The sequence below is a fragment of the Ailuropoda melanoleuca genome, chromosome 12 (assembly GCF_002007445.2).
Source record: "Ailuropoda melanoleuca isolate Jingjing chromosome 12, ASM200744v2, whole genome shotgun sequence".
Classification (NCBI taxonomy): Eukaryota; Metazoa; Chordata; class Mammalia; order Carnivora; family Ursidae; genus Ailuropoda; species Ailuropoda melanoleuca.
In genome coordinates, this window is record NC_048229.1 from 8,342,822 (window position 1) to 8,359,352 (window position 16,531).

Consider the following 16,531-nt stretch of genomic DNA (forward strand, 5'->3'; position numbering starts at 1 on the left):
GTGTGTGTGGGTGTGCACATGAGCGTGCGTGTGAGTATGTGAGAATGTATTTGAACATGTGGGCATGTGTAGGAGAGTGTATCACATGGGGGAGCATGTTGTGTGCGTGTGCACATTGCATGTGAGAGCATGTCATGTGTGAGCACACATTGCATGTGAGAGTGTGAGCCAGGCTATGTGTGGGTATACACATGTGAGAGAATGTATGAGAGCATTGTGTCACGAGCATGTTGCATGTGAGAGCGTGTCATGTCTGAGCACACACTGTGTGTGAGCGTGCGAACTGTGCTGCTGTGTATGAGTGCACACATGTGAGAGAATGTATGATAGTGTGTGTCGTGAGCACATTGCATGTGAGAGCATGTCTGGTGCTCTCCTGTCCTCTCACATACGGAGCCCCCAGGAGAGCCGTCCTTGGGTCAGAGCAGGTCAGGAACCTCCGTGGTTTGAGAACACAGCATTGCAGCACTGGCGACAGGCAACCAGGCTCCCCGCTGGCTCCAACTTGGGTCAGAGACTCAGGAAACCTCCAGATGCCTCTGGGGTTTGTGGCATTTTTAACCCACCCGGCTCCAGTAGAGATTTTGACAAGCTTTACCTCTGCAGCTTGGGCCATACAGCAATGGGTGTTTTATTTGTGGAAGGGATGCTGCTTTCTAAATATAGTTATTTTATGGTACAGAATATGCCTTTTCAAGGTACACCTGCACCCAACAATGGGAGCCCCTACTAGACAGTTGCTGATCTGGCCTGGGGCAGGCTGGTGCCCTGGGCTTGGTTTCCCTGAGCTGGGTGGTGGGGGCTCTGGCCACAGCCCTGTAGATGGTCAGAGCTCCCCAAGATGGCCACACTGCAGCAACCCCGAACCCTCCCACCCACATGGCGCAACCAGCCATAGTTATTTCTCTAGGGCAGAAAACCCATGCCCTGCAGGGAACCTGGTGACTGTTGGGCTTTTCCATGGGGCCAGGGGAATCTCTTTTCCAATCCCTGTCTCCATCTCGCTCACCTCCCCATCATTGGGATTTGTCTTTTGTGGTATCACCCTCTGCAAGATGAGGTGGCTGGTGTGGAGGTGTCAGATCTTACAGAGTAGAAACCAGGTGCTGTGCAAAATTTAATGCGATCAGGAACCAGTTCCGAATGCAGATCCAGAGGCTGGCTTCAAATGCTCTGTGGCCTTGAGCATGTTGCTCAGCTGCTCTGAGCTTCAGTCTTCTTGTCTGCGAAATGGGGAACATAATAGTGGCAGCCTCAAGGCTGTCTCTCACTTGTTACCTTAGGTCTTTGAAAACGGGAGAGCAGAGGGAGATTTGTGTGGGCTGAACAGCCTTGGTGTAGCTTACCTGTGTGTGATTGTAGACAGTTTGCTTTTCTGTAAAATTGGGCTAATAATAGTGCCTACTGCATGGGATGTTGTGAGGGTTAAATTTCTTACCTTACATAAAAGGTTAGAGTGAGTGCTATAGAGAGTGAGCTATTGTTAATTCTGGAATGCCTGAATCCAGATTAAAACATCCCATCAGCATACAATATCATCATCTTTTTTTTTTTTTTAACACAACTTGTAACCTACTCTTTCTGCAGTCTTGCCCACTGTGTGTTGTCAGGCAGCTGCTGTGTGCCAGGCACCCAACTGGGAGTGCTGGGGGAACGTGGCATGGGTTCTAGGGTGCGTGTCCTGCGTGGGTGGGCTGGGCCACATGCTATGCTCATCTTTCCTCCAACGATTTGGCAAGCAGGTATAGACTTGGGTTAAGTCACTCTGGGCAGTAGCCAGGGGCAGGAGCCAGCCGGCAAGAGAGCCACCTGGCAGTTCTCCCTGACAGGGTGGATCCAGCAGGCTGTAGGCACCCAAAACTGTTTTGTGCACTTGTCAAAAGGCGACTGGCATTTGAGCATCCGTGGCAGACAGCAGAGGGAGAGCTGCGTATGGAAGGGAATTTCCACTGAGCCTGGCCCCACATGGTGCCCTGAGCCCACCTGCCTTAAACCATGCCAGACACGCAGAGGATGAAAAACCCGATCTAGCTGGGCGGAGCCCTTCACACCGGCAAGGCCATGTGCTAAAACACTGTGTGCGTTATCTCATCTAGCCTGTGTAGAAACCTCTTGAAGTCGGTCCTCCTTATCTCTACATTAATAAAGGAGAAAGCTGAGGTTTGGAAATGTTTTGGAATCTTCCAGATCTGGGTAGAAATCCTGCTTCCTCCAGTTTCTGGGTGACTTTGGGTCACTTACTTAACCTCTCTGAGCCTCCAGTTCCCCATTGCTTAGGGTTATAGCAAGGATTCAGTGAAACAGTGTAGCTAAAACACTTCGCCTGGCATCTGGCATGGTAAATGATTTCTTTTAAAAGACTGTTGTAATTATTACTATTTTACCTTTTTGCAAGGCATTCCTTGCCAGTATAATAGAAATATTGACAAGATTCAACTTTGGTGCCTTGATGTCTATGGGACAGGATGGGGGGATTATTTTTAGTTTTAGTTTAAAACGTTTTATTATTTCAATAGATAAGTTTGTGAGTTTCCTGCTTAGAGGAGATACTACTCTTAAGGGTTTGATTGGCTTGTGGGGGCAGAGCCTCTTCTATCTCATGGAAAATAAACTCTGGTGGGTGTTTGCCCCTGTGCCCAGTCCTATAACCAGACTCATTCAGACACTTGGAGCAAAAGGTCTGCTGTGTAGTAGTTGTTCAACACATGCTTGTTGGATGATTGTGCAGGTCGATTGTGCTCCTGAGCTTACTGCAGCGAAGGGGGAGATTGGATTCGGACACAATCTGGTAGCTTCCCCCGGAAGGAGGGGGCCTGATCTGGACATGTCTCCTCCAGCAATGAACACTTTGCAGAGCTGTGGGTGCCTGGAGCATCTCCTAGAGTTAATCACCTAACTGTGATTGTGATGGCCGGAGGTAGAGGAGCTGGCAGAAAATTGAGACATTATCACATAACCCCAAGACATTATCACATAACCCCAAGACCAGGGTGGGTTTGAGGAGGCGAATGTGGCCTCGACAGACAGGTGGTGCATTGACTGTGGGGGGGACGTCATTCATTCATTCAATGGATATTTCTGTGTTCAGTGCCAGGATGCCTGGAGACACCTTGTGGGACCAAGTAAAAAGGAAGAACTGATGCATGAATCTCGATTAGACTTCAGGGACGGTGTCACAGTGAGGGAGAATTAGGGGTACTCTCTACTATCATGGATAGGATTCTTGTGGTCGTGTGTGAGAGAAACTCACCTGGAAAGAGCTTAAACAAAAAAGGATTTTTATTTATTCACATGACCTGAAAGTTTCAAGTCACTAGCTTCAGGGATGGCTGTATCCAGCTGCTCAAACTGTGTTCTCAAGTCGTGCTCATCTCCTGGTTCAGCTTTCCTCTGTGTGGGTGCAATTTGTTCTCAGCCAGGGTTTTCTCCTGGCAGCTGTGTTTCACCAGTGTGGCAACGCGCAGGGAAAGAAAGCACCTCTTTCCCAGTAGCTCTAGCAAAAGCCCCAGGGTCCATTGTACTTGGATCACCTTAGATCCATGCACCTGCCCAAGCTGTTCTGACCACCGGAGCGTCCTCCTCCTCTCTTTCACCTGTCTCAAACCTGCCTGCCCTTGAAATCCTGCTTGAGCTCCATAGCTGCCACCTTTTCTTTTTGTCTTTATTATCTTTTTTCTTTTTCTTAGAGAATCTTTTTTCCTGTTTTGTATCTAATTCAGCTATGTCCTACCTGCACTGTGTTCATATCAGGCCAGGGTCCCTAGCTGACCAGAGTTTCATTTCTTGCCTTTCTTTCCGCTCCCAACCATACCCAATATAAAAGATATGATAGGGGCCTAATAAGTGCTTATTAGGGGATGGACTTGGGGTATTAAGAAGTATTTAATTTAGAAGCCAAATCCCAGGATGGCTCATGGTGGTTGTGGGTCAACTGGGTCCAAAGGGAACCCCAAGAATTGTCTTGCTGAGCCCATCCATTTGTGGTTGGGTCCTGAAGCCTGGACCTCACCCAGGCCAGCTGGGGAAGTGGGAAAGGAGGAAGGAGCCCGATTCAGAGGCCAGGCTCTCCCAGGTTCAAATCCCAGCTCTGTGCCCTCTGGCTGTGTGTTGTGGGGCAAGTTGCTTCACCTCTGTGCTACCAGTTCCTCATGTGTAAAATAAAATAATTCACACAATGCATTTAAGGAAAGGGCCCACCCACAGTGAGTGCTCATCGACTCAACCGTTACCAGTACTGTTAGGTACTGTTACTGCCATGCTATTTTCAGAGTCACAATAGAAAGGGGGATTATAAACTCAATAGCTATTTAACAGGAGTAAACAGCAGCCCAGCGAGTTTCAGAGGCACCCCAAAATTACAGAGCACCAAGTGTCAGAGGGGCCCCTGCCCCACTTACCTACTTCAGCCCTTGCTCTTCACCTGGACTGCCCTTTTTGCAGCCGGCTGTGGCCCTCAGAGAATGTCAATGCTGCTTCTTTTTTTTTTTAATGTTATGTTATCTTCACAAGGAAGGACAGGAGTGGCCATGTGGCTCATACAAAGGATGAATGGGACCTCAGCCTTGGTGGCTTCTCTTGAAACATTGTGTTTCTCCTGGCCAGGTTTCCACTGCCATGTCTTGTGTCTGACTCTCCTCTAATTAGCTGCCTTTGGCCAGTCAGTCCTGTGAGCAGCTCATCACTGCCCCCAAAACAGACCCAGGAGCCACACTGAGGGCTGAGCGGTCCCTGCACCAGAAAGGGCCTGCTGCCCCCACACACTGCTCTGTGCCCTTCTGTGTGAAGGAAGATTCATCGTCTGCTCTTCTCCCCGGGCAGTCTTATTTCTTTCCACTGCCTCAGAAATATTTGGGGGTGATTAAAAGGAAATGTTCTTTTAACTATAATGAAATGGGGTTTGGGGGTTTTGGAATAAAATCGGCTGTGGCCTCGGGGGCCGATGCTGGTTGATTTGATAACCGAGTTGATAGGCAACAAGTATTGATTTCTCTCCCCCTCTTCCCAGGAAGGTGACTCAGCGAAGGGGAGATGTTTTGAAATTCAGGAGAGGGCTGCTGTGGGAAGCCAGAAAGCTGTGTGCCTGTGTGTGTATGCTCGCTTGTGTATGGCCCTGTTTCTCCCTCCACGGCCTGTTACTCGGGACCTCCAGAAAACAGGGCAGCAGCCTCCCACCTGCATGGAAGAGTGGAAGGGCTTTGGAGCCACGTAAACCCAAGGCTGAAGTCTGCCTCTGTTGCCCCCTGGCTAGGTGACCTTGCACAAATGGCTTCTCCTCTTTGTTGACTCAGTTTTCTTGTCTGTAAAGTGGAGAAAACAATGATGCCTGCTGTGGAGAGTTGCTCAGAAGACTGAGAATGTCTCTTGGTGGTAATTAATGGCAGCTTCTCTTACAGTGACGATACTGGCAACTAATAATTTGCATCACTTGCTGATACAGAAGCAAGGTGCCTCGGGGGCACCAGGGAGGGGGTGATGGATTTTGATGGAACAAATCCTGGAAGCCTTCCAAGAGAAGGGCCTTGAATGACAACACTTCTGACGTGACAGAAAGGGGACGAGGTGAACAACACTTCTCTATCAGGAATTGATAGGCCCAGAGACGGGCAGGTATGGAAGCATCTGGTGAGATGGGGGACCAGCTGTTGTCCAATGTGGCTCAAAGAGAGGAGGGGGACAGGGAAGGGCAGGGATGTGGTAGAAGAGTTGTTCCAGCAAGTCAGACGGAGTGCGTAATAGATGAGCTCAGCGTATCACATTTGTTCCTTTTGAAATTCGGAAGCAGTGATAACATGTAACACTCGCTCCTTTGGTTGAGCACTAATTATGTGCCAGGCGTTGTGCGAAGATGGTGCTTACACCATCTCATTGAATCTGCACCTTATCTTCTTTTTACAGAGCAGGAAACTGAGGCCCTTTGTAAGATATACTGATGCACTCAAACGTATAGCTTCTGGTAACAGTCACCCTGTCCCTTGAATCAAGGCTTGGTGTGACCAGGCAGTCTTTCAGCTCTTGGCCAGCCTGCTGACCCCTCATACAGCCCACCCACCAGATGTGGGTTGTTGAGTCCTTGGGCCACCTAAGTTTCTTTCTTTCTTTTTTTTTTTTTTTTAAGATTTTATTTGACAGATAGTCAGCGAGAGAGGGAACACAAGCAGGAGGAGTGGGAGAGGAAGAAGCAGGCTCATAGCGGAGGAGCCTGATGTGGGGCTCGATCCCATAACGCCAGGATCATGCCCTGAGCCGAAGGCAGACGCTTAACAACTGCACCACCCAGGCGCCCCCCACCTAAGTTTCTTCTCTTTGGGAACTTTTTTTTGATATTTGACTGGGACACATAGATCCTTCTTCAAGATTCCCTGCCTAATTTAGTCAGGCAAAGATGTCATGTAGATGTCACTTACAATTCTTTTCTCCGTGTTCCCCACTGTGAGTTCTTTTGTTGCCTCCGGGAGTTCTGGGGAGCCTCGCGCTTCACCTGGGCAGAGTCTGATGTTGCAGCTGCCACCATATTTACTAGATTTGTCCTGGCTCAGGGGTGTTGGGAGGCTAGGGGCGTCTCCTCTGGCATGCAGAATGTTCACTGTCTAGGTGGGAGCCAGAAGGTGCAGGGAACAGAAAGGTCTGGGATAGAGCCTGTAATGCCTGAAATTAAAAATACACAAAGATGGAAAGCAAATAAATGGTGTTATACACAAAATCCCTTTGTGCCAAGCAGTGCCCCAGGCAGTGATAGTGAAGGGATGTCCCCGTCCGTGGGGAGGTCATCTGGGTAGCACAGGGTTCACCCACTTCAAGGCTAAATTCAACTCCAAGGATCTTTATCAGACAACCCCCTTCTACCAGATGCATTCAGTGTAATGCAGAAGCCAGTGTTTCTAGAAGGGCCCACAAGGTGGGAAATGAAGAGAATTTAGATGAAAGGAGCATCTACTATCTGTCAGATACCTGCTCTATGAGCTTGACACTTTCCAGCCTCACAGCATTCTCCCATTTCACATATGGGGAAACTGAGGCAGGGAGCAGTTCTGCACTTGCTCACATAGTCTCTGAGGAAGTGGCCAAGCTGGGATCTGAACCCAGAGCTCTCTAACTTCAAACCACCTTCTTTCGTTTACAAATGGGGAAACTGAGGCCCAGAAAAGGATTGGGACTTGCTTGCTTTTCAGAGGTAGAACTTAATCCATACCTGCAACCATTGATTACCTCATGGCTTGGTGAGGGAGAGGGTTCAGTTGGTTGTAAACCCAGGAAACAGATAGAGGCAAATAGAAAATAAGGTATGATTAAGTGCCAAATGCAGTGGCATAGCCCATGGGCAAGCTGTCCTTGTTTCAAGACATGCTTGAGTGTCAGAAACAGGCAGTCCTCGGCTTATGAGGCCATATTCATGTCAGTTTCTTTGCTCTTTGAAACATGAACACAGTAACCCTCTTTGCGGGGGAATGTTTCCATGCCTCCCCCTGAGCTGGAGTAAACCAGGGGACAGGATGTACTCGAGGGGCCAGGAAGGAGGTTGGTGTGAGGTCTAAGGAGGCCCAGCAATTATCTAAAACTTGGCAGCTATTGTAGAAATGTCTCCTACCTCATGGGACAGTGGGACCTACACAGTCCTGGATATCAGGGAACTGGGTTCTATCAGTGCTCGAAGACCAGTGACTTCCTCCTGCCTTTTGATGTCATTCCTTCTCTAAAACAGATGATGACTGAGGCTTCTTCTGTGCATTTAGGCAAATGCATTGCATGCCTGTTTGGCCAGGCTCAAAGGGAAAGAGTTCTGGGTCATTTAGCATGCCTGCTGTGGGTGCTGGAGGTGTAGTGGTGGTGTGAATGGCATGCATCCATTTATTCATTCAGTGAGCACTTTTTGAAAGCCAACTGTGTGACAGGCGCTGGAGACAGAGTAGGAAACAAAGCAGATGTGGGCTGTGCCCCGTGGAGATTTCAGTCTGATGGACACAGAACAAAAGTGTGTGTTCGGATCACCACTGGGTCCTCAACAGCTATTCTTTATCTAGCACATCTGTGCCCTCAGATATTTATTGACTGGACAAATGAATGAATGAGCCAAATGCAGAAGAACATGTGATTAAAAAGAGTAATAAAAACTGCATGGGAAAAGGGGATGGTGAAGGGAAAATAGTGATCCCCTCTGATAACAAAGTTCCCTGGGTGGAGAGGGCCCACAGGCCAGGGAGAGGGACTGCATTCAGCGAAGAAGCTAGAGTGAATTATAATTCTGAGTGTTGTGAAATAAGAGTGTTGTGAAATGCTGTCTTGAGGGAACCTCTTGAGGTAAGGCAGTTAGGGAAGGCCTCACACTTAATTTATTTAAACATTTTATTTTTTAACTTTGCATTTTGAAATAGTTTCAACGGTATTTACAAAAAGCTGAAAAAATAGTACAAAGAATTCCCCATATTCCCTTTACCCAGATTCCCTAAATGTTAACATTCAACCACAGAACAATTATAAAATCAGGAAATTAACATTGACACAACACTATAATCTTGTGTACTGATTTTACCCAATTTTGTCAGTTGCCCACTGTCTTGTGATCCAGGGTCTAGTTCTGGATCATGCATTGCATTAGTTGTCATGTCCCTTTAGTCTCCTTTAATCTGGAACAGATTAAAGTGCGTGTACCTAAGTTGATCCAATCAGAGTGAATCCTGGGACTTTTGGTAAAACTACTGGGAAAGAGGTACTTTCTTTCCCTGGGAGTTGCCAAGCTGGTGAAACAGAGCGGCCAGAGGAAAACTCTGGCTGAGAACAAAGGCACCCACACATAGGAAAGCTGAGCCTGGAGATGAGCAGGGTGAGATGATGTCATTTGGGCAGCTGGTTACAGCCATGCCTGAAGCCAGCTGACCTGGAACTTTCAGGTCATGTGAGCCAGTAAAAATCCTTTTTTGTTGTTGTTGTTGTTGGTGGTGGTGGTGGTGGTTGTTTTTTTTTAATTGTTGTTTAAGCTGTTATTAGTCATTGAATTATTTATTCAGTGACTATCTCTGCACTCAGTGCTGGGATGTAGGGAGATGCCTTGTGGGGCCAAGTGAAAAGGAGAACTGTTTGATATGTGAATCTTGAATAGACTTTTCAGGGACTGTGTCACAATGACGGAGAATCTGGGGCCACTCTCTAATGGGCAGCACTTTTGAGGTTGCACAGCCTTGACACTTTTTGATGAGAACTGGCCATTTATTGTATTTGTAGAATGTCCTTCGATTTGTGAATGTAGGATGTTTGCTCACATTTGCCTCAGATTATGCATTTTTGGCAGAAATGCCACCAGAGTGATATTGTGTCCTTCTCAGTGCATCATATCAGAAGGCACATGATGTCCATTTGTCCCATTACCAGTAATGTTAACTTGGTCACTTGCTTAAGGTGAGGTCTGCTGGGAATTGCCACTGTGAAGTTAATATTTTTCCCTTTATTATTAATAAGTATCTTGTGGGGAAACACTTTGAGACAATGTAAATACTCGGTTACTAATCATTCTTTTGCCCACTAATTTTAGCATATGTTGATGCTTCTTGCCTGAAACAATTACTGCTGTGGTGTTTGCCAAATTGTGATTTTCTCTTTCCATCATTACTTCTGCATTTATTAATTGAAGAGCTTTACCTTCTCACTCCTTTGTTTATCCAATTATTTATTTATATCACTAGAGACTCATGGATTCATACTTTATTCTGTGTCCTCCTTCCTCTCTGTCCCCTCTCTCCTCCCTGCATCTCTCCCCTGTCTTTCTATCTCAGCCTCCTGCTCTCCCTCTTTATTTTCCTCTTTTTTCCTTGCTAAAGAAGCCAGGCTATTTGTCCCATAGAGTTTCCTTCCACTGGCTCTGGCTGAACGTGTACCTGTTAAACGTTAGACATTTAACACTCTCCTCCATCGCCTGGGTCTCCTGTGAACTGGCAGTAGCCCCGAGGCTTGATCAGATACCAGTTCAATATTTTTGGCAAGACCACATCACAGGTGGCAGTATGCCCTATCGTCAGGAGGCACACGAGGCCTGGCTGTCTCCCTTTCTTTGACATTGAGATTGATCAGTGGATTCAGGAGCTGTCAGCCTAATCCATCCATTGTCAAGTACCCTATCAGCTCTTCATCTACTTGTTTTCATGCCCACTGATAATCATTGCCTAGGTCCATTAATTCATTAAAGGTTGCAAAGTGTTCATACACTCACTCTGTCCCTCTCTTTCTTAGCTGGAAGATGTCTCTACAGAGAAACCGCCCCTCATCAATTATTCGCTGAATGAAAGTGTGCCCAGAAAAGGGAAAATAAGTGTTTCATTCTTTCCCTTTATTTTCCAGTTTTCAAAAATAAACAGTTTTTCCCTGGCATCCTCCAAAAGGGGCCAATGAGAGGGTTTTTTTTTCATTTGTTTGTTTTTAAAATATTACAAACCCATGGGTGCAAGCATAATTGAAGTGTCTTCATCCATCTAAATTCTTATCCTTATTCATGCTTTCTGATGGGACACGGGTGCATGGGGGCTCTGCAAGTCAGCTTCCAAATCCTTTGGACTCCTCTAGTGGTCTTGGACATCCTCCTTGCTTTCCAGGAAGGAAACATTTCCTTGTATATTTCCCACTTCAGCTGTGGACTCAGCTATAGGAGCCCTGGATCCTTTTACTGGGAAATGGTATTTAGAGATCACATTCTGGGTACTGAATGAATGAATACACAAAATATCTTAAACAACGGGCCTCTTCAGTGTCCACAGTGCATGGAATGGTAGGGAAGGGGCAAGGCAGTGGCTTTAAACTTGGGCCTCATCTCTTTCCCAGCCCTGTCCCAGGTTAATGACTCACTAGGAGCCTCTTACTCACTTTTACTCCTTTCCCCCATCTTCATTTAGAAAATGTGTGTGGGTCTCGCCAACCTCCAAGGCATCCCTTCCTTGGGATTGGCACTTTCTTGGGGAAGGTCTTTGAAGTCAGAGGAACCCCTAGAAGGCTGAGGCAACTTCTTGTCCCTGGATCCCTGTTTTGCATCCTGCCATGCTTTGTTTAACACTCAGTGTGATATGACTTAGCAAAGGAGGGTTGTTACTGCTCTTTGCCTCTTTGCATCTGTGGGAGGTGGGGAGGGGGCAAGAAGAGTTCACTGAAGGACCATCAAATACAGACCAGACAAATGACAGATATATCCCTCCACCAGAGCAACTTAAAAATTAATATGGGCCTCTGAGTGTTATCCTCGCCTTTATCTGAGCAGCCTGAATGTCTGTGTTTGAGATTAAAACTCATATTTCATTTTTATATGCTGTGCTTAATCCAGTAATGATTTCATGTTACAAACAGCAATAATATCTTTCAGCATAGTTAATCAGAATAGACTTAATGCTGTCACTATTTATTAACCTTTGTTGAAAAGCAAGAAGTTTCTCTCTAATCTGTGATTGTTGGTCTTGTCAGGCTCTATCAAGTGAAAAAACAGTTTTGGCATTCATTAAAACGGTGCGAATCCTGAAATGACAATTGGAGCCGGATGGTATTTGGTGCATGAAATCTTTGTTGCGTTCCCCAGGATAACTGAGAAGGATGGGGAGGTGCAAAGGGGGGATCCCACACATTCAAAAGACCGAGTGTTTCATCCGTGAGTTCCTCTTGGATAAAGAAACTCTTCATGTGAATTGGGAGAGTGGGGAAGAGGATGGGCTACAGGTGAGGGGAGGGTTTGGGCCTGTTGATGCCTCTCACCAAAGAACTCATCATTAGTTGAGGGCAGTGGCTTTGAACTTGGATCCCAGACACCTCATCACTTTCCCAGCCCTGTCCCAGATTAGTGACCAAGTAGAAACTGTTTATTCACTTTCTCCGTTCTCCCAACTTCTTCTTCATTTGAAAGAAAACCAGGGTGGGTCTCCCTCGACTCCAAGGCATGCATTGATTTGGAGTCCAGTTGAGGGAGTCCATTGAAACAGTATAGTGGCCATCAGATTTGGGCGTCAGTATTGGGCCAACAGTATGGCTTCAGATTTCCACTTCACTGGAATCCTTTTGGCAAGAGATCTCAGTCGGGGGTCCTCAAACTCTGGTGTACACGAGACTGTCCTGGAGAGCTTCTCTGATTCCTGGGGAATCATGGGCCTGGAGTGCCCTAGGATTTAGCATGTCTACAAAGTTCCCTGGTGATGCTCATGCCATTGGTCCGGGGACCACCCTTTGAATAGCACTGAGGGCTTCATCTTTTGGGGTTTTCTGAACCATGCCAGGATATCATCACTGGGTCAGTGACCTGATGATCTTAGCTGGTGGCCTTATAGGAAGTTTTTGTTTGAGAGCAATGGCGATTCTTGGAATGGCAGGGCTGGATGTCTTAGCTTATGGGAGGCAAGCAAAAGACATTCTTACTCTCCCAACAGAGATGACAGTGGTCTTGCCTGATTGTTACTTCTCTGAAACAGACAACTTGAGCCAGTGCTTCTCAAACTTTAATATGAATGTGGATGACCTCCAGATCTTGTTTAAATACAAATTCTGATTCACTAGGACTTGGGTGGGGTCTGAGAGTCTGCATTTCTAGCAGACTCCCAGGTGATGCTGAGCTACCTTCATGGACCACACTTTGAATATCGAGGCTCCATTGAGTACAGGAAAACCCAGTGATATGGTTGGCCAATTCCTGTGCTTTCTTGGACTTAAATTACAGAGTCTAAACTTTGCTAAATCTGCCAAGGATTTTAATTTTTATTTATTTATTTTTATTAAAGATTTTTATTTGAGAGAAAGAGAGCACATGTGGGGGGCACACAGGCAGGGGCAGGGAGAAGGGGGGAGGGACAAGTAGGCTCCTGGATGAGCAACGAGTACAGAGTGCCTAGTCCCATATGGGGCTCGATCCCATGACCCCAGGTGAATGAAACTAAGAGTCAGATGCCCAACCGACTGAGTCACCCAGGTGCCCCTGCCAAGGATTTTAAAAGAGAATTTACCTTAAAAAAAAAAAAAGTTTTCAACTTGCTGAATCTTCTTCCAAAGGGAAATGGCTCTCCCAAGGGGCTTCCTTTTTTCTTTTTCCCCTCGAAGGACCCTCAGACATCTTTTCTAGGAAGTCCCTATTGTGTCTTTACCTTCCAGAGGTGACTCAGAGAAAAATCTAATCCAGCAAAGAGGTCCTGGTCCTGGGAGGCGTGGAAGAATATTCCACTAAGCAAATACAGTGATTGTTCAGGATTGGGTGGGGGTAGCTGAGGTCGGTGGCCAATTGATCTCTCCTCTCATAGGAAAGTGTCCACTTGGGCATCGAGCAGTGCAATGAGTTTTTGCCCATGTAAACGGGGAGGTGAGCAGGTGCTGTTAATTATTTAGGAAGAATTAAGCAGTCTGGGTGGGTGGGTTTTATGCTCTGTTTGGTAATAAAGGTTGCTGCAGAAAGGAATTTTAAAATTCAGTATTCTCCTTTGCCTCATCTTGCAAAGAAGCCGAGCCTCGGTTTGACTGGTGGGAGCATCTGGAATTAATGAACCAGCCTCTTACAGTGCAGAAATCAATGTTTGCTGCATTAATTGCATGATGCTGAAACCCTACTTTTTATTTCTGACTCGCAGAGCCACGGCCTAAGAAATCTCTCTTAAGTGGTGTTCTGGGGCTTCGGTGTTGCCTTTATCCATCTGGGCACTGGCAAGGAACTGCTTCTTCACTGTGGATTGTAATGCAGGGAGACATGGGGACATGGGAAACTTAGGACAAGCTGTAGGCTTTGGAGGCTCCAAAGAACTTAAGAATCGGTTCCCTCTTGAGTAGCTGGACCCTGTCCAGAATTCCATCTCCCGAGAGTTTCCAGCTTGTCATTTTCTTTAGGTTAAATAAAGCTTATTAAGAAAGTGTGTGTTTTTCAACTGGACAGATGTCCCTTGCCTCTCTTGCTTTCCCCACACATTAACCCTTTTGGAATGTACACATCTTGACCCAAGATGTAGTTTGGGCCCTGCTTTGGGCAGACTACCCAAGGAGGTGGCATTTGAGCCATGTTTGGAAGGAACAAATAGTAGCTTGCCAGGGAAGGGGGGGTCAGATGTAAGGACAGTCCAGGCAGAGGGAACAGCATGAACAAAGGCCCTGAGGCAGAGAGGTTCTGGACTAGAGTCTTAAAGCTCCTGTTAGCTGGAGAGGAGGAAGAAGCCAGGGAGCATGGCTGAATAGAGAAGGGCTGGGAAGGAGCCTGGGAATGTATTTTGAGGCCTTGAACATCTGGCTAAGAACTTTTAATTCCCTTTAGTAGTAGTGGGGAACATGGCGAAATGCTTAAGTAGGAGAAGAGATGACTAGTGAAGTTTTATTTTCTAATTTACATACAGTAATTTTTTGTTTTGTTTTAGTATACAGTCTTCTGAGCCCTGACCATAATCAGAACATGGAACCATTTCATCACCCCCCAAAATTCCTTTATTCTGCTGCCTTATATTCAAACTCTTTCCCACCCCTACACTTGGCAGTGCTGCTCTGTTCTCTGTCTCTATAGCTTTACCCTTTTCAGAATGTCATATAAATGGAATGATGCAGGATACATAGATATAGATACAGATATAGACATAAAACTACATACATTTTTTTAAATCTACATTCTTTTGTTTAGTGCATTGTGTTTGAGATTTCTCCATGTCATTGTGTGCCTCAGAACTTTGTTCCTTTCCATTGCTGAGTCGTACTCCATCATATGGTTCTATCAGTTTTTATTCATTCACCTGTTGGAGGATGTTTGAATTGTTTGCAGTTTCTGGCAGTTATGAGTAAAGCTGCTATAAACATTTGCATACAGCTTTTTGCGTGAGAATAGTTTGTATCTCTCTAGGGTAAATACATAGGGGTGGGATTGCTGGTTGATTTGATAAGTCTATATTTAACTTTTTAAGAAGCTGCCAAAATTTTTTTCTAAAGTGGCTGTACCATTTTGCATTCCTGCCAGTAATGTATAAGAGTTCCAGTTGTTCCACATGCTCATCAACAGTTGGTATATCAGGGTGTTGTTGTTGTTGTTGTTGTTTCTTTTTCAATTTTAGCCATTCCAACAGGTGTGTCGTGGTATCTCATTGTGGTTTTAATTTGCATTTCTCTGATGGCTAATGATGTTGAGCATCTTTTCATGTCTTATTTGCTATGTGTATATCTGTTTTGGTCATGTGTCTAGTCACATATTTTGCCCATTTCTTAATTGGGTTGTTTTCTTATTGTTGAGTTTTGAGTGTTCTCTATATTTTCTGGAGGTAAGTCCTTTGTCAGATACATGACTTGCAGATATTTTCTCCCAGCCCGCAGCTTGTCTTTTCATCTCTAAAAGTGCAGATTTTTTATAAAGATCACTGTAGCAGGTGGTGTTTCTAACTCTGCCACTCTCTTCCTCCATCACCACATGCCAGCCTTGCTGGCTTTCTTTTGGCCCGCCTAACCCCCAAGAAAATCAAACTCTTTCCTTCTCCAGGGTCTTTTCCCCTGCTATGTGCTCTCTCTGGAATATTCTTTTCCCTGTGTCCTATGAAATCATGAATCTATTCTTGTATTTTTTTCTTTTAGAAGTTTTGTTGTTTTAGTATCCATGTTTAGATCTCTGATTCATCTCAAATTAATTTTTTTGTATGGTGTAAGGTAGAGATTTGAGGGTCATTTTTCCCCCATGTGGATATCCTGTTCCTCTAGTACTACTTGTTTAAAAGAATTTCCTTCTCCCTTTAGCTAGTTTTCGTGCCTTCTTAAAAAAAATCAAATGAGCATCTATGTGTGGGTCTGTTTCTGGGTTCTTTATTCTGTTGAATTGATCAATATGTCTATCCTTACAGCAATACTATACTTTATTGATTATATCTCCACAGTAAGTTTTGAAGTCAGATAGCTTGTCCTTCAACCTTGTTTCTCTGTTTCAAGATTTCTTTGGATATTCTGTGTCCTTTGAATTTTCATATAAACTTTAGAATTGGCTTGTCAGTTTTTCCAAAAACAGAAATAAAAATCTCTTAGGATTTTGATTGGGACTGCACTGAATCTGTAGATCAATTTAGAGAGAATAAAATTTCTGAAAACTGTTGAGTCTTCCAATCCATGAACATGGTATGTCTTCATTTTCTTTTTCCAGCTCTTCCTCTGGCTTACTTTTATTCCTTTTTCAGGTGTTATCTCCTGAGGGAGGTCTTTGTTGCCCCCTGATTAGATGATAGAGCTCCCGTTGTACACTCTGGTGCCCCCTCTCTTTCTCCTTGGCACTGATCACAATGGTAATAATTATTTGCATGATTATCTATTTTATGTCTGTCTCCCTCTAGATGATAAGCTACATTAGGGCAGGAATCAGGTCTGTCTTGTTCACAGACTGGTACACAGTAAGTTTTCAATAAAGATTACAGATGAACAAATGCCTTCCTGCTCTTATGATACATCTACAGGTCACTGACTGTTGTCATTCCCAATTTGATGCACACCTTGGTCTCTGCTTGCTAATGGAGAAACCAAGGCCTAACCCTCCAAACCCTTTCTAGGCCTTCTGCCTAACTCTTAGTTCCAGCTGACATGCAGTATATGT

The 16,531-nt window shown here is 45.4% G+C and overlaps 1 protein-coding gene across 5 annotated transcripts in view; it reads left to right on the forward strand.

Moving 5' to 3' along the window:
- CUX2 (cut like homeobox 2) overlaps positions 1-16,531 on the forward strand; it is a 313,858-nt gene that overhangs the window by 112,250 nt on the left and 185,077 nt on the right. Inside the window, exon 1 of one of the 5 annotated variants that reach the window (XM_019800406.2) lies at positions 8,795-8,818. The exons of the other annotated variants lie outside the window; for them this stretch is intronic. Coding sequence (XP_019655965.2) covers positions 8,810-8,818 — 9 coding nt within the window. The 5' untranslated portion in view covers positions 8,795-8,809. Of the gene's footprint in view, positions 1-8,794; positions 8,819-16,531 lie in introns of those variants that run through there. 5 annotated transcript variants of the gene reach the window in all.